The sequence below is a fragment of the Pteropus vampyrus genome, unplaced genomic scaffold, assembly GCF_000151845.1.
Source record: "Pteropus vampyrus isolate Shadow unplaced genomic scaffold, Pvam_2.0 Scaffold52, whole genome shotgun sequence".
NCBI lineage: Eukaryota > Metazoa > Chordata > Mammalia > Chiroptera > Pteropodidae > Pteropus > Pteropus vampyrus.
Window position 1 is genome coordinate 1,826,257 of NW_011888833.1, and position 21,308 is coordinate 1,847,564.

General features: G+C 49.4%; 1 protein-coding gene across 1 annotated transcript in view; it reads left to right on the forward strand.

The window, feature by feature from the left end:
- Positions 1 to 21,308, forward strand: part of FLT1 (fms related tyrosine kinase 1) — a 105,130-nt gene that overhangs the window by 1,706 nt on the left and 82,116 nt on the right. The window contains exons 2-5 of the mRNA XM_023530708.1: positions 6 to 61; positions 2,160 to 2,329; positions 2,686 to 2,845; positions 21,077 to 21,191. Coding sequence (XP_023386476.1) covers positions 6 to 61; positions 2,160 to 2,329; positions 2,686 to 2,845; positions 21,077 to 21,191 — 501 coding nt within the window. The remainder of the gene's footprint in view (positions 1 to 5; positions 62 to 2,159; positions 2,330 to 2,685; positions 2,846 to 21,076; positions 21,192 to 21,308) is intronic.

Here is a 21,308-nt window from a genome sequence, read left to right on the forward strand (position 1 = left end):
GCAAGAAGTCGTGCCGCGTCTCCATGAAGGTGAAGGCGTTTCCCCGGCCGGAAGTGGCATGGTAGGAGCAGTCACTCTGTCCGCGTGTGAGCGGGGGGACTCGGGGACTCAGGGGCTGGGACACTGAGGGAAAACCAAGATGAGGTCCGCAGACCGCAGTGGAGCGCTGAGTCTGGGACTCTGAGTCGCGGATGGGAGTGGCGCGGGCTGGAGGGCCAGGGCAGGGCTGGAGGGCCAGAGCGGGGCTGGGGCCGGAGAGGCCGGGGCAGGGCTAGGACCGGAGGGGCCAGGGCAGGGCGAGGGCTGGGGGGCCGGAGGGGGGCTAGGGCTTTGGAGTGCTCGTTGCACTTTGGTCTTTCACTCACTGTGACCAAATTTCTGCCTCTCTAAACCTTCCTATGATGTCAACATCCTCTGAATGGAACGTGTTGGGCAATGACTAGGACGCATCCTGAATAAATAACATGCTCCATTAACCCTGAAGAAGTGGGCCCTTGTGACCAGGATAATAATTCTTTTATTATCTGCAAATAATTCTTTCATATACAGCTGGGTTGAAAGTTCCAGTCTTGTTTTAAAATTAAACAAATATTAACAGAGACAAGACTTGTTCCGTCGCAGAGTGGACAAATGGACCTACTTGAACTAATTAAGTTTGTTTTGGCTCCAAGTCTGCATATTCAGAAACTCCTTAAGCAGATATTTTTTAATGTTCGTACACACCTGATGTAAAACAATGTAATCTGTTTATAATCTGCAGTCATTTTAAAAATCACTTTTAAACGCCAATATCCTTGGCTCCGGCCATTACATTTTAAACAAAGAGTGCACCACGAAAGTGACTGGGAAAACAGCCATACAATACAGAGGTGGTGCCACGTCAGGATCTCCCTACCCGGGGCTTATTTTACTCCCAATGTCAGATGAGCATTGTGTTTGTTTTCGGTTTCCTGAAACGCTTAATAGGTAATTGAATCTGCGCTATGCCCCTTCGCGCCGTGAACTAGGAGAGATGTTGGAGGTTTCACATCTGAAGCGTTTCACAGTAAGCTTCCCACGGGTGTGCATCATCCCTTACCAGGCGTTTCATCTTCCCTTGCCTGACAGTGTCCCCTCTGGTCACTAAGTAGCAAGGACCTTAAACAAAGCCAAAAAATCCATCCATTTTCGAAAAGCACTGACTCGTTCATGGGAAATCATTGGCAGTCACACTAAGGTGGTGTTTGTGACCGCTGTGGGACTGAGACCACGAGCAAGGGGACTCGGCTGCCGGGCCGTGTAACAGATGCATGAACACGAGCCAGGCCCACTCCCAGCGTTACGGACCTTTACACGGAGCGCAGTAAACTAACAGACCAAAACCTGCCCCTTTCAAAGACCATGCCATTTAATGAAATTATAGAATTTTAGAGTTAGAAGAGATCTTTGAGAAATTCCAGAACACGTGGCGAAACTGTGGGGCCCGCACGGACACGTCAGGGGTGCAGGGCGCCGTGACAGAGCGTCCAGCGCTCGGGCCCCTGCTTTCCTGCTCCCCAGTTCTGTGCACAGCTGCAAGATCTCTAAGCATCGACTCTATATTCAAGGTTTAAAAATACTTTCTGTAAGTTTATACCTTCTGTTTGTGAGTTTCGTGCCTTAACTCTTCTTCCTCAGGGAGAAAAAAATCTTGATAATCTTGATTTCGTGATAGTTTCTGAAAGGGACAATTGGTATGACCATTTATATAACTAATAAGAACTCCACATTGAGACCACAATAGGAAAATCTATTTTTATTTTTATCTGGAGAAGTGATCTAGTTGATCTGACGTACAATGGCCCTTGTATTGCTGATGGAGCCTCATGGAAAACTCTGGAAAACATCTCGAGTGGAATCAGCTGGTGCCTCTGGGTTAATACTTAAGTCACAGCGGCGACCAGGCCCCTTGTGGGTACATTAAACCATCACTTTGCTGTCTCCCCTCAGCTTACTTTTTCCTCTTTGCCAATAAAGAGGAAGCATTTCCCGGTCTCCAGATCACACCTGGCTTTACTGAAAAGTTAGCGTCCACATTTTTTAATGAACACTGAGGATCAGAGGCTTGAAACGCATAACCTTGAGCTCACGAAGGTGAACGGCAGGGTGAACTGACTTCCTGGCCATGTGCTTCACCGCAGGCTCAAGGACGGGTTACCTGCCACGGAGAAATCCGCGCGCTACTTGGTTCACGGCTATTCGCTAATCATTAAGGACGTGGCTGCCGAAGACGCGGGGAATTACACAATCCTGCTGGGCACGAAGCAGTCAGACGTGAACAAAAGCCTGACGGCCACGCTCATCGTGAATGGTGAGTTCACTGTCATACTCTCTCCTGGTTCTGCTGGGGGGAAAATCAATGAAACTCTGTAAACCAGAAGTCAGTATGACAGCATCGAAGAAAACACAAATTCAAATAATTACTTTAAAAACCACTTCCATATGTGACATGGCTTTTTGTAATTATCACCATGCCGTATCTACTACTATGGAGTCAGGTTTTTAATGCTCTTGAAACACTTCTACTTGTTAAAAAACTGGCACTATCGTGACAGACGGGAGGGTGTGTCTGTTCCCCCGACATCAAAACCGGTGACAGTGTGGCCTGTGTGCCGTGGCCCAGGCAGCCGTGACTTCACTTCTGCTCTGTCCTCCGCCCCTCGGCAGTGAAACCCCAGATTTACGAAAAAGCCGTGTCCTCATTTCCGGACCTGATTCTGCACCCCCTGGGCAGCCGACAAAGCCTGACTTGCACCATCTACGGCATCCCTCAGCCCGTGATCCAGTGGTTCTGGCAGCCCTGTAACCACAGTCACTCGAAAGCAAGGTAGGGACGATTCGTTTCTTGAAAAACTTTCGACTCCTTGCTGACACCTGGATCAAGGTTCTCCGCTGGGCGCGGACGGGCGTCTGCAGACGGGCATCTGCCGATGGGCGTGCAGTGCGTCGGGGGCCAGGACCCTGTGCTGTCCAGTCTTCCTTCCCCTTTGCCAACCGTTTTGTAGCTGCTCCCTCTGGCTTATAGCTTTAGCAGCACAGGGACCGAAGAGAGGTCCCTGTGAGCCGTCACTGGGCACTCGGGTCGGGACTCTGGTCTCGTTTTCCTGTTGCTGACCCCCAGACTTTGGCTTCGCACCGGTCTCCTAAACAGCAGGTACAACAGACCTTCCCAGCAGCAATGGTCGCGGCCGCTCGCAGGCTTTGCTCACGCTCTCCCATCTGGCTGACGGGTGCCCATCTTCTGTTTCCCACGAGGTCCTTCTTTCACCCCAAAACTCGGCTCGCACTTTGCCTCTCTGTGAAGCCCCCCGACCGCCTCGTTCGGCGTGGACGGCACTTTACGCCGTGACTGCGTCACCAGGTGTGCCTACCTTGTCTGTTCTCCAACCTCCGAGCGCTGGCCCAGTGTCTGACACATTGTGGGCGCTCGCGGTGTGCGCTGGATGCAGACACCCCTACCCTCTGTTAACTGTGCACCGTCTCCTTGCAACCTGACTGGGCCCTGTTGGCTTTTTTTGCATTTCTGTTTAGAGGGATGGTACTGATAGTTCGTGGGAGCTCATTTGATGGACAGGACTGGAATTGACAGGTACGACCATAAGATATTATTGAGATTGCCCAGGAATTGTCATTATGCCAGAAATTTTCTTTATTGCTTTTAACTCTACTTGCAGAGTGTTTGGGAGAACTGTTATTTAAAAAATTTAGCTTGCCGAAAGCAAACAAGACATAGTTCTAACCTAAACAGACAGAAGTGGCTACTTTTAATTATTTTAATTTTTCCAGATTCTCCTCGCAATTTCAACTCTTCTTCACTTTCTGTACTAATCGTTTCTTTGAGGCATATTATTCTGATGTTGAAGGTTACTGCTGAGTTATGGGAACAGCCTGAGAAGTAGCTGTTTTCATATGTGTCTGATTTCTCATCTGAAATATGGAGAACTTAAAAATCTTAAATTCCTCGTTTACCATTGTGGATATTTGACGCAAAAGAAAGTGAGATATACTTTCTTTTGTTTATGTGTTTGTTTTGCTAATTGGGGGGGGGGCAACCAAAATAAAGGAACCAACCCCTTAAAGCCCAAAAAAATTGGGCCAAACAAAAAACGAAAGAAAATGAAAAATAACTAAATAATTTAAGCTATTAGATTTGGATGTAAGTGTTGGGTTAAATTTTTATGGAGTAACAGGCTTTTCCAGATATTTTTAATTTTTGTTTTGACAAAGGCAAATCTAAAACCTCAGTTCTATTTAGGATGACAGCTAGTAACTATGTTATAAAATAACAATTATGAGTGATAGAGCAAATCATTATAAAGCTAGGTGTGAATAATGCTAATAAAATATGATTTGGGGAGTGAGGTCAGCGGAAGTGGAACTTTGGAAACATCGGCTCTTTTTGTCCGATTTCTGTGTGGTCTGGGCGCCCTCTCCCATGTCGGGGGGTTATATTGCCCAGGACCCCCAAAGTTGCCCTATTCCTCGTGGAATTCTCTCAAGACTCAGAGCAGTGCCTTAAATCTTCAATAAATGTCCGTTGACCATTTGACTCCTTCTTTGTTAAAGGCTTTGCGTTTTTTTGTATTTTTTACCAATCGCAAGATAGATCAGAAATGGAAGCTTTAAAACTGTTTTCATTGATGCTTCATTTTAAAAAATACGTTGTTGCTTGAAATTATCTGCTGAAAATGTGGTGCTTGGTGGTTAAGTCAGCACATTAAACTTAGAAGTGTTTCAGAAAAATTATGGGGCCTTTGTGCGCTAGCAAACAAACAGAATGACTCTTTCACCCTGACAGAGAGAGCTGAGCTAAAATCGACAGGTAAATGAAACCCTCAGTAATTACTAAAAATTTTCAAATGTATCTTTATATAAATATATTCTGTGTACTCAGATTAACACTTAGATTCAGTTGTAGACAGGAATTTTAGTAAGTGACATTTGAATAAGGGATGTTCTATTGCACAAATTTTAAAAGGTCTTATTTTGAATTACATAGTAACCTATTTGCATAGTGGTATCTGTGCGTGATCATCAAGAGAGATTAGGTGATTAATATACGGCAGGTCCTCAAATAGTCGTTTCGGTCAAAGTTGTTTATAACATTGATAACATTATAACATTGAGAAAGGTGAAATAAGTCCATTCCGGGCTGGGGCCTCTGTCCATGTGTCCTCTGTCCATGCGGCCTCTGTCCGTGTGGAGTGTGCACGTTCTCCCCGTGACAGCATGGGTTTCCTCCGGGGACTCCAGTTCCCCCCACGTCCCAGAGACGTGCCCGTGAGGGGACCTGGCCTGTCCCCACTGTCCCCATCCGACTGGGTGTGGACAGGTATGGGAGGCCCCGGGATGGAAGGGCGTCCTGTCCGGGGTGGGTCCCGCCGGGCACCCTGAGCTGCCCGGATGGGCTCCCGCCACCGCGGCCCTGACCTGGGAGAGTGCGCTGGAAACTCGTTATCTCACTTTTCTCATTCGTCTGTCCTCGATGGATGTCGAGCTCATGTTTCCTTCCGTGTTTAACAGCAGAAGGGTTCGGGGTCTTTATTTAGAAGTTTGGTGACATTTTTGTGACCAGAAATATGCCATAGGAACTTAACTCGTTTCTATCAATTAGCCTTGGGAGACGCTGTTTTCCTTATATGTCATTTCTTAAAGTCACAGTGTCCAAGAACCTATCAACGATATCGAGGACTTACTGTACACATGTTACTCTTGAATTTGTAAAACAGTTTTTGGTATTTACATTTTAGGCTCTATTAAAGGACATATCTATATACGGACACAACCAAAGCATTAGTTTTGAGGCTGGAATGTGTTTAAGTAGAACCACACTAATAATTGGTTAATGCATCTAGGTTAAAGAGATTCAGACTAACTCAAATCGTATAGTTTTCTGAAGTCTAATAAATATATAAATATATTTTAAAACTTATCAGAACTACTGCTCAAGTAGTTCATCCTTACGGATATTAAGAAACATAAATACATTTAACAGAAGTTTCCTTCTTTTTAAAAAGCAATGTGGTAAACTGCTGAGCTGTGTTTTAACTGAATAACACTGGTTCGATTCACCTAGAATTTGTTCTTATTAGGGAAAAAGAGAGGGAATGGGTGGTTTCTTTTCAACTAATGAGCTGAGAGGAAATGGAGCGAATCTTTCTCCCTTTTACTTTTTTTGCATATTTGGGCGGTAAAGTAGAACTAGAATATTTCTTTTGCATTTTTAAGAGCATGCAAAGTCACTACCACTGAATGAGGTAGAATTTGGAGTTTTTCTCATCCTCAGGAAGTGGCAGAGACTTCTAAGTACAAATCCCTAAATTTGCCCGTGTTGGCTCCGGCATGAACCCAGGCGGCACGCATGAGAGCGTTAGCTTACAGTTCCTTTCACGTGTCATTTACTGCTCTTCATGTAAAATAAAGATGACGACACGCACTTTATAGAGTATTTAGGAAAGGCACAGTGCCAGAGAAATGGTAGGGTGCAATTACTGCTAGCACTGGGGTAAACCTGTAAATAAGGCCTCAAAGCTTCTGTGGAACTTGGAAAGAATTTTCTGCCTACTATAGGGCTAGTTTCGCAACAGCGAGCATTTTGACCTAACACTTCTGAGAAGTGAACACAAACTGTGGAAAGTAAAATGTAATTTTGCTGTGCTTAGAAATAGAAACCTAGTGGGTCTGGGCTGTAGACGTGAGGAAAATGTGACGTGATTCTTCAGAAGAAGGAAAAAAAGGAAATACGGACGAGGCAAAAGGAAAGACAAACGCGTGTGGAATGAGGGCGCTGAAGTCCCTCTCCCAGTATGGCCCGTCCCGCCCGCTCGCTTCCCGTCACAGGAGGAAGTGGTGCTGGCCTGTGGGTCGCCCAAGGCGGGGGCGGAGTGGCACGTGGCGGGGCTGACTCCCCTCCTGCGGGCCAAGTCCACGTGGCAGTTCTTGAACTTCATCTCCCCCTGGCTTTTGAAGAACTAAGCAGGACTTCGGCCGGCCGTGCAATGAGCTGGTCTTGAGCTGGTCTTGAGCTCATCGCTCTTTGTGTGCTTTGCCACGGTGCTGGGCCCGTCCCACAGGAGATGTCGCTTGGGTAAGGTGGCCCAAGAGAGGAGGCTGACCTCTAACGGAATAAGGAGCTAGCATGGACTGGACAGAAGGGCCTTTCTCTGTGGGATGGAAGGGAATGGGGAGAGCTCTACGCTTCCACTCGCGCATGCGTGAGAGCCAAGGAGCCCCGTGGGGACCTGACTGGACATCTGTGTGCCTGGACAAGTCGCCTGCTCCCCGCAAACACGAGGGTGGCGGGTGGGCTTCCGCTGGCCTCTCCACCAACTCAGACCGCCTTCTTTTTAAAACTAAGGCCTGCTTTTAAAATGTCGCCCGTGGTTGGGCCTTCTCCTAGAGAGGTCTAAGGCCCGCGGCCTTTAATCGGTTTTCAGAGCACATGTTCTTTAGATCACAGGCCTTTAATCGGTTTTCAGAGCACATGTTCTTTAGATCACAGGCCTTATACACAGGTTTACCCCAGTGCTAGCAGTAACTGTCTCTCTCATCGAATGATCACAAACGATCATTTCAAGGTCAAAAATGACTCTGGTAGATTAGAACAGGGTTGCGAATAAAAGGTTAGGTATATTGGGTTCTTTGAGAAAATCTCCTTTTCTTCATCTGTGACGACCAGTAAAACACGCAGCGAGAAACTTCTGCTACTTCTGTTGTTTTAACAATACTCACATCTTACACGTGCATCTTGCCCATTATTGGTGTTGAAGCCAAATACACTATCTGCTATTGCGCAAATATCTATTGAGCACCTACCACGTCTAGAACCTAAAGATGCCATTTGTCTGCAGCATATATGTTTCTGTTACGTACGATCGGACGCATTGGTGATTGCTTGTTCCAATGCTATGCGTACCTGCACGATTTCTGCGCCAAGGTCTGAGCGACAGAGACCCGGGAATCAAGGAAATGGGTTCCGTTCTTGGCACAGGCCCTGACTTCTAGGTGACCTTGGCTGGTCGTTTAATCTGTGCTCCAGTTCCCCTTTCTCTAAATGGCCACTGCTGTGCTTCCCCTTTCCTATAATACATGGCTGTCAGCGAGTGAAATGAGAAAAACCACTTAAATCTACACTTTCTTCTTTTAGAAAAGCCTGAAATAATTTCTTGGTTGTCGCACACCGGTACTTCCCCTCTGCTTATGAATTATAAAGCAGCGTGACCTGAGGGTCAATGCCAAATTAATGGAAAACATCAACTTGTGGGAGAAGAAACGGCTGTAAGACAAGCCTCCTGGGCAAGTTCGTGTCCAGGGCACAGAGCTGACTCGGTGGTCGTGTTGACAGCCGCCCGTTGAGGACAAGAGCGTGGCGGCTCCTCCCCAACCGCGTCTTCAGCGCCGGCCTGGCCAACAACCTCTGCCCGGCTCGGTCCAGCCCCTGCAATAGCAGATGTTCTTGGTCCTCGCCCAGTGCGCCCCCGAACCCTGCCTGCTCTGTTTGGTCTTTTGCTGAGGATGCAAAAAATTGTTGCTGGAGTCTCAACTTCTGGAAGGTGGAGAGGGGACAGAGTATTCTTTACTTTCTTAGCCAAAATGGTGGACTTTCTACGAAAAACTAAGGAACTGCTTCCACAGCTCTAAAATAAGTCAGGCCAGGAGTTGCAAATAATGATACGCTTTCGAAGTGTAACAGAAAATGATGTTCCCTGCCACGTAATTTGACGTCCCATTTCCGAAACGCTCTTCATCGTCCCGGCAGTAGGTTGCTGTGGGGCGTCTAGAGAAAGGTCACCTTCCAGGACTAAGTGTGGTTTGCTGGGTTTTGTGGGGGTGGAAGTGGGGGTGGCCTGAAAAATAAGGGAAGGCGGGGGCTTCTAGAAACTCTGAAATGGGCTTGCTTAATTGCTTCGCTCTATTGTTTACGTCAGCAAATTGGCAGAGGAAGGAAGTCCTGAGCCATTAAGGACGCGTTCGGGATGGGTCGTTTGGGAGCAACATGGTTCTGCGCATCAGTGGGGTATGTGAAATTAACAGGGCGAAGACAATTGTTAATGGTAGTTAATTAGACATGGACTCAAGGACCCAGATTTAATTGACCGCCAGCATGAATGGCTATTCTTTTTATGCCGAGACAGTTTTCTGTCCCGTATTCTGTTTTCTAACTACAAAATGAAAGTTTTAACTGTTCAGACACTGAAATAGCCAACATTTCCTGGGGGCCAAATGCAAGTCACGTATCTGAGGAAAGCTGATTTTAAAAAGACCTCTGCTTTGGGACACACGGTCACATAGGCCATGTTTCCATCTGTGTCACCCCATCCTCGGCACACCTGCGATTTGAGTGCATGTGTGTCCTGACACTCTGTGCAGTGGGGGTACGGGTGGGCAGACGCCAACCAGGTGTGCTAAGGAAACATAACTTGGCACACACAGAACCCCGAATCGGAACAGGGACCCTAAAAGCCACTTCACCAGATACTCGGCAAGGCCCTGAGCGTGAAGGACCAACCAATCAGAGCTGGCCGCCTTACACAGGAGGCTTTCAGTGCGGCCAGGAGTGCGTGTCTACTTCCTGAGAGGGGCCCCTTGCCCAGGGTGAGTCTCCGGGCAGTGGCCCTCATTAACACTGCACACGAAGTCCTGGCAACAGCGCATGTGTTCATCTGCCAAACGCCCCTCCGCCACTGTTCTCTGCTTTGTGAGATCTTCCTTGTTCCCACTCTTCATAACTACACGGTGAGTCTGATGAGTTACCGTTGCTTGCGAATTAACTGTGTCCTGTAGTCGCTATCGAACATTTCATTACGGGTTTAAATTAAAGCGAAAGGCTGAGTCGTGGGAAGGCTACGCGGGCCGGTTTTTACAGGGATGTTTTGAGGAAACTTCAGTGTCACTTTCCGGGATGAGACTCCAGAAGACAGCGACACACAATTTGGGAAGATCCCTTAAGAAGACTGACAGCACGTCTCAGATCTTCTTTGGTCATATTCATGGATTCTAAAAGCAGAACCAGCGCGGTCACCACTGAATGGAGAAACTAACGTCCTGACACGAGACCCTTGGGCAGCAGAAAAATGGGACTGTTCTTGGAGATCTGCAGTGGAGAGGTGGCTCTCCACTGACCTGGAAGACTGTCCCCTGAAGTATGGATTAGTCCGCGGTTTTAGGTGAAAAAGGAGGATCTGGCCGATTGAGAAGACGGGAAGGCTGAGATGGATTGAGACCGTGACGTAGGTCATGCCTTCATCTCCAGGAGCCTCATGGGAGGTTTTATTACCTTGAGTGCAAGTGTCTCCTTAATGATAGCTGTGGTGGATTTAATCAATGACACCCTCCTCGTACCAAAGCTGTGTCTGTCCCTTTACATACACTGTCCCTGATCTGTACAGCAATTTTACCTAATGGGCATAATTTCCTCCATTTTCCCATGAGGAAACTGAAGCTCAGAGGGTTATTTCTCTGAGCAGGGCGGTGTTTCGGAAGCTGACTCTCCGCCGGTGCCGTTCACCGTTCCCGTGCCTGCCCGTCATCTTAGGACGCGGCACGTCCTTCCTCCCAGGTGCTCCCTCCAGACGGCCGTGCTCATGTCCCCCGTCCGCGGAAACCATGTGGCTCATTCACCCAGCCAGGCTACTGGCCCCTCCCATGGAGGCTCAGTACGACGTTCCGTGGGAATGAGGATGAGCGGGAGTAAACCCGGACGATCAGAGGCCGGGTCTGGCCCCGGGCTTGTGCGGACCCGACGTGGGCTCCCCTGAGGGTGCTGAGTAGCCGAGCCGGGCGGTTGCTCCAGTTCAGCCCGGCCGACACCGAGGTACTGGGTGACTGTCCACCGTGAGCCCGCCCTGTCGTTCTGCCAGACTCGGTGGTGGTCTTACCACTGTGCACGTCCTCACATGTGCTGTATCGTGTGCCTTGTACCCTGAAACTCTGCCTTCCACGTCGGAAGAGCAAGACCTTGGAAGCCAGGAACTTGGATTTTCGCTTGGTCTTTTTAAAAAGTTAAATGGGTGCATATTATTATCCCACCTTCTTGGGCCTTAATGTTCCGTCTGCCTCGTCTCTGTCATCGAGAGAGATGTAAGGTGATCACCAATTGCTCCCTTACTGAGAAATCCTCTCTGGTATAAGGGAGTCTTTGGATAAGTCAGGTGAGGGAATAAAAATGGGTATTTAGGGACTCCTGAGAGCCAAACGGGAAATTACGGCTGGTGGAAGGTTGTTATGGCCTCGGATTTCTATTCTCACTTTCTTCGTAACTGAAAGTTATTCAGCACTTATCTTCAGGATTTCAAGTACTTGATGTGTGTTTGATATGCATTATCTCATTTAATCCTTGCAGCACTTCCGTGAGGCAGATACTATGATTATTGCCATTTTCCGGATGGGGCACAGGGTTCAAGTACCTCGTTCAGAAGCCCGTCCTGGCTGACAGGTCAGAGCCTGGACACGGGTGTGGCCTCTGGCACATCATCTGGCACTTTATGTGTTACTGCAAGGGCTGATTCTGTGATGACGACTTAGCCATTAAAATGAGTACTTTTGGGTCAAAAGCTCATGATCCAGAAGGCAAGTGTGTTTTGGGTCAAAAGCTCATGATCCAGAAGGCAAGTGGGGAAGCCTGTCATGACGTCAAGGGCCGAGTTAAGTGTCAGGATGCAGAAAGGTTTAAGGACCCGGGCGCTGGAGCCTGGGAGCTGGCTCGGGTGCCTACTCCCATCGAGCAGCTGTCGTTCTGGGCGAAGTGCGCACCCCTCCGGGTCTGAGCCTCCCGCTCTGTGTCACGGCGATAGCCACACGGGCGCCGCAGGGTGCGGGGGAATTAACGGGGCAGCGTCTGTGAGGTGCTTCGCACTGCCGAGGGCTCAGTCTGTTTGCGGAGGGCCGGCCGGCGTTCTCAGGGTGCCCTGGGGCTGCCCGCTGAGGTGGCCGCACGCGCACCAGCATCCCGTGAGAGCTGACGGCACGGGCCATGCTGTCAGGCTGGCGCTCCCCCGGGAAGCGGGCTCACATCTCTGGACGGCCTTTTGACTCCGCTGGTTTACTCCGAAGAAATTCGCATGGGACCAGAAGTGGTAGAAGTTTCGGATTCTTTGGGAAATTAAAGGAGCGCCGCTCACCTGGATCTGTTCGCCTTTGTGAGTTCAAGCTCGGCCGTCCAGACGCTCCCTGACCCAGGTCTCCACGGAGCCGACTCGCCCTCCGGCCAGCGTGTGCGTTCCCACACAGCAGAAGGAAGCGCGTCGGGCACTTTCAGAGGACATGGCTTTACCTCTTGCACAGGGTATGTGGGAACGAGCCATCATTTGGCTAACGTAGTGCCAGTAACCACGAGGCACCATTTTCACCTGCCCTTGAAGAGAGGAGATCGCTGCTGGTGAGCGATCTATTTCCCACTAGACCGGCAGGCGCTTCCCATGGGTGGGCATCACTGCTGAGCGGAGACTGTCCACAGCTGTCAGTTTACCAGGTGCTGACACCTACTGTGACGTCCAGGTCCTGGTCAGACCCCCGGTCAGGTCTTCGTCAGGACCCCTCACTGTGAACGGATGGCGGTGATGCAGTGCTTAGCTGAGGGGGTATGGGGAGGTCCCATGAAGGCCAGTGCCCCTTTGTCCGGCACGTTGGAGGTAGGCGATGGCCGGCAGGGTTGACCGAGACCTGTCCTCTGCTCCTGCTCCCCAGGTGGCGCCTGAGCACTGAGGTCGTACAGGTGAGTCAGACGCAGTGCCTGCTCTTAATCCGGCAGACAGTAAGGTGACAGCCAGCATCAGTGATCTGTGTGCCAGGCCCTGTGCTGAGCCCGTCACATAGCTAGCTCAGTTAGGGTCCCCCCTCATGTTTGCCGATACAAACATATTGCCCTCCCGAATGTTTTCCAAGCCCTATAACAAGACTAGGAAGATGTGGCAACGGGGGGCTGCTGCTCTCGAGGTGGCGCTGTTAAGGACACATCCATTCCCAAAGAACTGGAGATGGTTCACAAAAAGTACGATAAGTCATGGGGCGAATCTAGACGAAAGGAGAAAGTGGGGTGACACTGGTACAGAGCTACGCCCACGTGCTCCACCGTCTAGTTGTCGAGAGGGAGAAAGAGAAACGAAACAGACATGTGCAAGGCAGAGGGAGCCATCGACAAGGACAGACCAGGCGGAGCCCCAGCACTCCGGGCGCCGAGGGTCGAGGAGAGCGACTTCTCCTCTCCCACGCCAGCCGCAGGGCTGGCGACTGTAACGCCCCTCAGGGGTGCCCGCTGGCCCGACACCAAAGCAGAGCTTGCCGAAAGAGATTCTGTGGCTTGATGTGATCCAGAGATGGATTTCAAAACCATTCGAGGGACTGAGACCTCTGAGCAGTTTTCCATGACTCTGGTTCTCACGATTGGGCTTTTACGTAGCTGGGAAGTTATAAAACCATGATCTGAACTCAGGTCTAGTCGCTCCGGAATCGGTGGTCCCTAGGCTAAACTGTGGTTTCCCCGCTACCTCTGAGGGCTTTCTGGACATTTCAGTATTGACTGCTATAACAAAAGTGGTCTGCTCGCTTCTTCTTCCTGAGAGCAAAGCGTGGCCACACCCTGACACAGTCGTCACTGGGTGGCTGGAGTCAACACTTAAGACCCCTCAAATGCGTCAAAGCAGAGGGCGTCTGCAGCCACGCCTGACATTTCCCTAAAGATTTCTCTGTATCGAGTCGCCCGCCCTCAGCTGACCCGTCTTTCACTAAGAAGGAAAATGAATGAACAGAAGAATAGGTGTTCTCTTCGAGGCCCATATCTGGGTGTAACCGAGTGAGAGTCCACCCTCCTGGCCGCCCACTCGCCCCGGTGTCAGGCTGTCGGGCTGCCTTGGCTCCGATTCCGTGAGGGAGCGTCAGAGCCGGGCAGGGGGCTCATCGGAGCTCGTGGTGGAAGCAGCAGGAGCGAGGAGGAGGAAAGCGGAGGCTGGAAGACGGGCCTTGCGAGTGTGAATGGACCAAGGGGCCCTCGAGAGCAGGAAGCAGCGCCGGCCAAGACGCTCACGGAAAAGCTCTTATCTAAACAGAGGTGGCCAGGCCGCTGGATCACCTCCACCATTGTCCGAGGAGCTGACCCAGAGCCTTCAGTCCCCGGACAGCCTTCCCCACTCCCCCCGCTCCATTCAGACGAGAAGTGATTTTCAGTATGGGCTCCGAGGCGTCACAAGGTCTCTCGCTGCACAGAGAGTCGCCCCTCCAGAACCCCCTCGGCCTGACCCCGGGGCCACCCCGAGGGCGCAGGCCCTCTTCCTGGAGCGAAAGGAGCAGGTTCCCTCGAGTCTAAACAGTGCTCCCAACTCTGGGCCGCGTCCTGCCGGCACCCTCTCCCCTGTTTCGTTGGCTTTAAGAGCATGTGAGAGGAGGGAAAGAGTGTTGGCAGAGGCCATCGGTCTGATGGCTTGGACTCGCTGTCGCTACATCTGGACTCTGCCCCCCTGCCCCCACGTGGCCGCAGAGGAAGGGCCCCATCAGGCGCTCCTGCAGGACGGCCGGCCGCCGTAGCGGGGGCGGCCGGGCCTGCCCTCTGGCAGGCTTCCAGGTGGTCTCTCCTTCCCTTTCTTTTTTCTTAAGGACATTTTGCCGCCTCCATCTGCTCTGTAACTGCTCTGCCCTTTGTTTCCTAACGTGAAATGAATGATTCAGTATTCTTTACAAACAGATTCTAATCGCGGTTCGCGCGTGCGGTCCAATCTCATTAAACAGATAAGCGGAGTCCACACGAGAAGCCCTCACATTTCATCATCCAGGAAAGAAAAACGGAGCGAGGGAAATTACTCTGTCTTGGGACTTTTTAGAGCTTCCAAGAGCCTTTTTTTTTTTCCCTCTCCCAATAAATGTCCTTTAATTATAAATCAATACATGCCTTCACTCTCAGGCAGTGGCTCAGGCTCAGACAGGCAGCCATCGGGTGCTGGGGTGCTCCGTTCACCACTGCCCACCCCCACCCGCACCCAGAGGCCCTGTGTAAAGGCAGCTGCCCGCCACAAACGTTTTACCGTTCATAATAAAGCACCCCACCTTCGTCCCAGAGGAAAAAAGATTGTGACAAAAGTTGGATTTTTTCCTGTTATTTTTTAAAATGATAAAAATCATCAGCCAGTAGAAAACCAAGAGTTCCTATAATTTTAGCATCAAAACATTTTTATGACCAAAACTAGCCAGAATTTATGTCAAAAACGTCAAGTATTCCTCTGCCCCTGCCCGCCTCCACCAAAGGCCTAGGCGCATCTCACTCCCGAAATCAGCATTTCGTTTCTCTCGGTGTCTGACCTCGAACCCCAGAGCGTTCTCTCTAACAGGCCACTCTGAACCAGACCCATCCCGTTAAGCGTGGCAGTAAAGGTTTAGGGGTTCGCTAGGAACAGAACCCATCCTGGGTGATGGCTGAGCTCCGGCGTGCTGCGGAGCGTTAGGAAGATCGGGCTCCGACCTCAGGGCTGCGTGCTCCGTGAAGCTGAGCAAAGCACCTCGCTGTCTGGAGTCTGTTTCCTTACGGGCGACAGGATTCGTGAACTGGCGACCGTGATACCTGCTTCACTGGGCGGCAGTGAGGACCTGCGAACTTAAATGTGTGCAGAGCCGAGCCGGGCACGTCACCTGCTCCGTGACAACTGCCTTCCCCTCAGCCGGCCAAGAGTCGGGATTTAGGAGAACAGAGATTTTGAAAGAACGGTCAGCTTACTGTCATTTATCGTCGGGTGCAAGGGGATCTTAAAAAAGAATCTCTCCATCTTAAAATCGAGTCTGCAGAGCAGACCCTCTGGGATTGGGGCGGTTGTCGCACTTGCGGGAATCCTGCTGGATGACTAAGGGGTCCTGGGCGCCATGACAGGTGCTGAGAGATGGCGGTCCAGACAGGCGAGATGAAGGGCTGGGGCGCCTGCCCAGCCCTCCAGGGTCTTCTCACGTGGGAGCCGCTTTAGAGAAGACACAGACGCCAGCCCTCAGCGGCCAGCGCTCGGCCAGCTGCACGCTCCCTTCGGATTCACCAGAAGCGGCCGTCTGTCCTCGGGAGAAAGGAAAGTGCCAGCTCCGCGTTTCAGGTAGGGGGAGGGGCAAGGGAAGCAAGAGGAATGAAGAAAGTCCGAAAATCAGAACTGTCCGAAGCCGACGCGAAGGACAAGCACAGGGGAACACAAAGGGTCCCTCTGGGGCACCCTGTGCCTTGTATTTCCTGCGCTGGATTTGTAAAGGTGACTGGGAGTCAAGTTCATACACCGTGGGATCATAGTGAGAGCTAATGTAAACGAACTGCAGACTGGGCATACACGGGACATGCAACACATTCTGGTTGCGTGTGATGAGGTTTTTTTTGCCAGTTTTGGAAAGAAGCTGGAACCATGTTATAGAAAAAGGGCTGAAAGTGACTTAAATCGGCACTGTGCTGATGGTGTCTGTGGGGTGTGCTGAGAAGCCTCCTCTTCCTGCGTACAAGGAGGCCCTAACCGTCGTGCATGGGTGCTGGGGTACGTGCCGTGCGAGCGTCAAGTGCGCCAATTCTGAAATGAGCCAGAACGGACTGGACTCTGCCTCTGCCATTTGCTAGCTGTTCGGCCTTGGGCGATGCAGGGAACCTCGCTACTCCTCAGTTCCCTTCTCCGTTAAACGGGGGATGAGAGTACCTACTTTTTAGGGTGCTGTACAGATCAGTGAGATGGTGTACATGAATCGCCGACCACATAGGAAATACAATCCTCGTTTGAGAAGAAGACCGCAAAGTGTGTATTATAATTACCGTGGCCTGTGCTGGTTTGCCGGCCTGCCGGGACCAGCGGTCAGCATTGTCAAGACTGCAGGTTTGACCCCAGTATTGGCTGCGCCTTTTCCTGTGGCTTTGGTCACAGACGAGCCAACTACCTATGAGTGTGACGGGAACAGGGCAAGTTCATCGCCACAGGACAGTCGAGCCGTGGCGTGTAGGTCAGTAATGTCGTCTGCGTCTGCGGAGGGAGGGGACGTTCCCCCATGCCAGGTCGAGAGAAGGGGCCTGGTAATGCGGACCGGGTGGGAGGGCCCTCCGGGCGGCTCCTACTTGGAGTTAAAGAGACTGACGAATCACACGTAAGGTCCCCACTCCGTGTGCTGGCTGCATAATTGGCTGCTTTCTTTTCATTGATTTATATCAATCTCTAGCCCGAAACTAATTCGTTTCGATTCCAGGGCAATTGACGGGTCCACTCTTACCCCGGAAATTGTTTTTCCCTCTCGACGGTTATAAATACCTCTGTGCTATTATACTTGGCATGCCACATGCAAATGGAGGTCGGAGACCTAAATCTCGTTAGGACAGGGACAGAGGCTTGGAGCAGAGCGAGGACAGCGTGGAGCTGGAGCTGATAACAGCGGCCTTGTCCAGAACAGTCCCTGGGAGCTTTCTTATCTCCCTGTGGCAGGAGGTGCTGCGGGCTTCCTGTGCGAAATCAGGGGCGAACGCTGCTTTCCTCTTGTTGTTCGGCTTCCTCCCCCCTCAAGACGGTTCCCAGCACAGTGATTATCTCTGCATCTTCAAACATGGCGCAATCTACTTCCTTAAGAGCTTGATGTGTTCTTAAGGCGAGGCGCGCTCCCCTCCCCCGAAATCTCTTTTCAAGTGCTGTTACATGGTCAGGCTCCTGAATGATTCTATTTTTATGGTTCGAATTACAAAGAGGGAAAAACTAACAGTCCCCAAATTAGAAAACAGCCACAGACTCTGTCCTCTTCACTGGGAGGACCGCGGGTCATCTAGCCTATAGTTTCCATACCCGGGCTGGTGCCCGGCAGCCACGGCCCTTTGGCCTACAGGTGGGCTGGGGTCAGAGGTCGACAGTCCCGAGTGACCTCGGAGAGCAGACTGCATTTCCCGCGGGAAACGCCTCGACTTGCTTCCCTCTGACATATTTCTTTGCATTTCCTAAAGATCAGGAGTATAAAACTAAGATTTTTGTCCAAGGCTCCTCTGATCTTTTCCATTTCTTTGAGGAGAAAAAGAATGAAATTAAAGGCTTCTCTTCCAGAATTTCAGCTGTTTGATGTCACAATACCAAGTACACATGCGAATGTCTGATGTATACGAGCCATAAACCCCCACCCACCTCTAATGTATGTGTGCATGAGATATACTGATACACATGTACTGAGTGTGTGTGGAAGCCATGAGGGCAAATATTGGTTTAAGGTATGGGTATTATGGCCTAGACAATGGAGAATAACTAATAATGAGAAATAGGGCAAAATGGCTTTTATCGTGATTTTAAAACTTCATCATTCAAGTGTCTCAAGGAAGAAAGAGTATAATTTCCCTTGGGTTGAATTTTCTCTACTAATCCATAGAGTTCAAATGTGTTTTTTTTTTTTTTTTTACTGTATGATTATAAGAATAGCTAGTAGAAATCACAGAAATTCCTTAAGGAGTGGTCACTTCATAGTCATTCTTTTTTTTTTTTTTTTTTTTTAATTTTAAATCTTACAATCTAATTGTAAAAACAGGTATTTTAAAAACGTTTAGGGGAAACTGATATATGGGCTATGTACAAACAACACCAAGGAATTATTGCTAATTCCATTAGGTACAATAATGGCATTTTTGTCATGTTAGAAAATATGCATATTTTTTAGAGATATGCACTGGATATACAGGGCAAAATTGACATGATGCCTGGGATTTGCTTTAAAATACTTCACAAAAGAAAAAAACAAAAAGGTATACGGTATAGATGAAACAAATATGGCAAGATCTGGATAACTGTTAGATCTGGGTAGTGGGCATATGGGGGTTTATGACACTATGTCTATCGGTATGTGTGAACACAATAAATTATTAGAACAGGTGAAAACTTGTTTCTTACTAGAAACACCACATCAGTACCCCATGCCTGTGTGTGTGCTTCCACACGTTGATGGAGTGCCAGTTACCCACTCGGCCCTTGCTGAGCTGTGAGGACAGCTACTCCACAGATGTGGCCCCTGTCCCCCTGTGGCTGCCAGCCCAGCGGGGCCTTGGGAGCATTAAATGCAAACTTAGAGAGTGGGGATGCTACGGGGGAGGGCCTAATGGGGCGTGCGCCCGGGAGGGGAGACTCGGCGAAGGCCACGTGGTTTCCAGGCCTGGGAGGAGAGGGACGAGCGCGGAGCTGCCTGCGACCCACTCGGCACTTTCCGACTCCCCTTTGCCTCGCGCCCCCCATCTTTCCGCCCTCCCCTCGGCTGCTTAAGCTCGACCCCTCGTTCTTTCTGTGTACTGGGCTTTAAAGTTTCTCTCGGTTTCAAAATCTCCAGAATCTGCCCAAGACACGCATAAATTAGAACCCAGCAAGCTTTCTGCTCACCACAAATTCTAGTCCAGAAGGTTCTGATACAAAATGCTTCAAGGAAATGGTCTCATGCATGTCAGCATAAAAATCAGCACGTAAGGTAATCAGGTTGGGGAGAGATGGCTGAGGGTGGCTGCAGGGGCCGAAGCCGGGCTCCCGTGGGCACCCGTCCTTCCTCGCCTGCTCAGGCTGGCAGCCCACAGACACGTGTTTGAGGCACCTAAAACTTTTCTCTGTATATGTGCACTGCGTCTCAAAGAAATCCATATTTAAATCTCAAGGAGTGTTTTAAGGGAGAGTTTGTCAAGGCTCACGGAGTGGTTCCGATCGCGAGAGCAGTGAGGGTCTGCAGTGACCATAAGCTGCTTAGAGAAGGCCAGGCTGCGGTGTGGGGGGCGGTGACCAGTGGGTGGTGACTGAATGCACGATGGTGGCAGGCTCGGGGCGCATACTGCATGCGGGAAGATACAGGGAAAACAATTCCTTACTTTTCTATGGCATCTGTAATTCACAAACCCTAAGTGAATTAAATCGTGTAGTGCTTATATAATCCTGTGAGATTAACAAGGCAGACATGTTTTTATGCTTATTTTTTAGAAGAGAAAACTTGTCATATGACTAGGAAAAGTCAGGGCGGGACCTGTGTCCCCTCTGACTCCTGGTCCGGTACTCTTTGAACTAACCATCGAACTGTAGCCTGACTGGACTATGGTTTCTGTGGGGTTCAGGTTGGAAGAGCAGGCAGGGAAATGGCCCGTGGATGGCCTGGACTATCAGACAAGAAAGCCCGCGCTTCCCTCAATCCAGTAGCCGAAGGTGTGGGAGCAAAAGGGACTGGTTTAGCCGCTGCCTGGTGGGTGCTGGACAGCACCGCATTGCCCAGGCCAGAGTGGACTTAAGTGTCTTTTTTGATGTCAGGATTTTTTATTCATGTAGGACACAGGATACTTAAGATATAATAAATGATCAGCAAATATTTACACCCATGACTTGAGTAGTAAACCATGTGAAAACAGAACCTTGATAACATGTATCTGAGAGAATACGCTGTCTTCCAGATATAGGTCAAAATATCTCTTTAAAATGGTACTTGGGTAGCCAGTCTAACATAACAAGAGAGATTTTGAGGACTTTTAGAAACAAAAAAGATCTTAAAAGATAAATGACTTCGACACCCTTATTTTATAATTAAACACTTGAGGCCCGAGAGGTTAAAGAGCTTGCCGTGATAGCCCAAAACTCAAAAAGAAACAGACTGAATTTAAGAACTGCTCACTGATGTGTTTCCATATACATTTAATTAGCCCTGGAAAAAATCAGCTTCCTAATGGAATAATGGAATATTCTGATTAAAAGCCGGCCTTTCATAGATGTGAAATGCTATTATTTCCTCGAGGTTTCCATTCATTAACAGACCGTTTTTTCTGTTTGCATGTTTCCTCCACTAGGAACTAATTAAAATCTATATGTCAAATTTTCTAATTGATGCATTTTTATTTCATATTTAACATTTAGAACAGGAAGGATATATAGGATACGCTGGTAGGCTTTTTATTCTCAGATCAGGCAAAATATATTTGTTATTTTTAAGTTTGGAGGATGGATATTGGGGAAAAAGATCGAAGGAAAAGAAGAAAATGTGTGACTTTGTCATCCGAAAGCCTACGCAATGATTTTCATCTCTCCTGTCACATAGGCTGGCCCACGCTGCAAAGCAACATAATGACGACTGACTTTCTTTTTAAAAATAGGTATGACATTTGCTCCAATAATGAAGAGTCCTTTTTGCTGGATCCTGAGAGCAACACAGGAAACAGAATCGAGAGCATCACTCAGCGCACGGCAATCATAGAAGGAAAGAATAAGGTATTCTTTGTAAAAATAAGCATCGGGATATTTGTTCTCAAAACATGCGCGAAGCTCCCAAGTCTGGGGTTATTAGAACTAGATGTAATTCAAATGCTCATTCAAAAATTCAGAGAG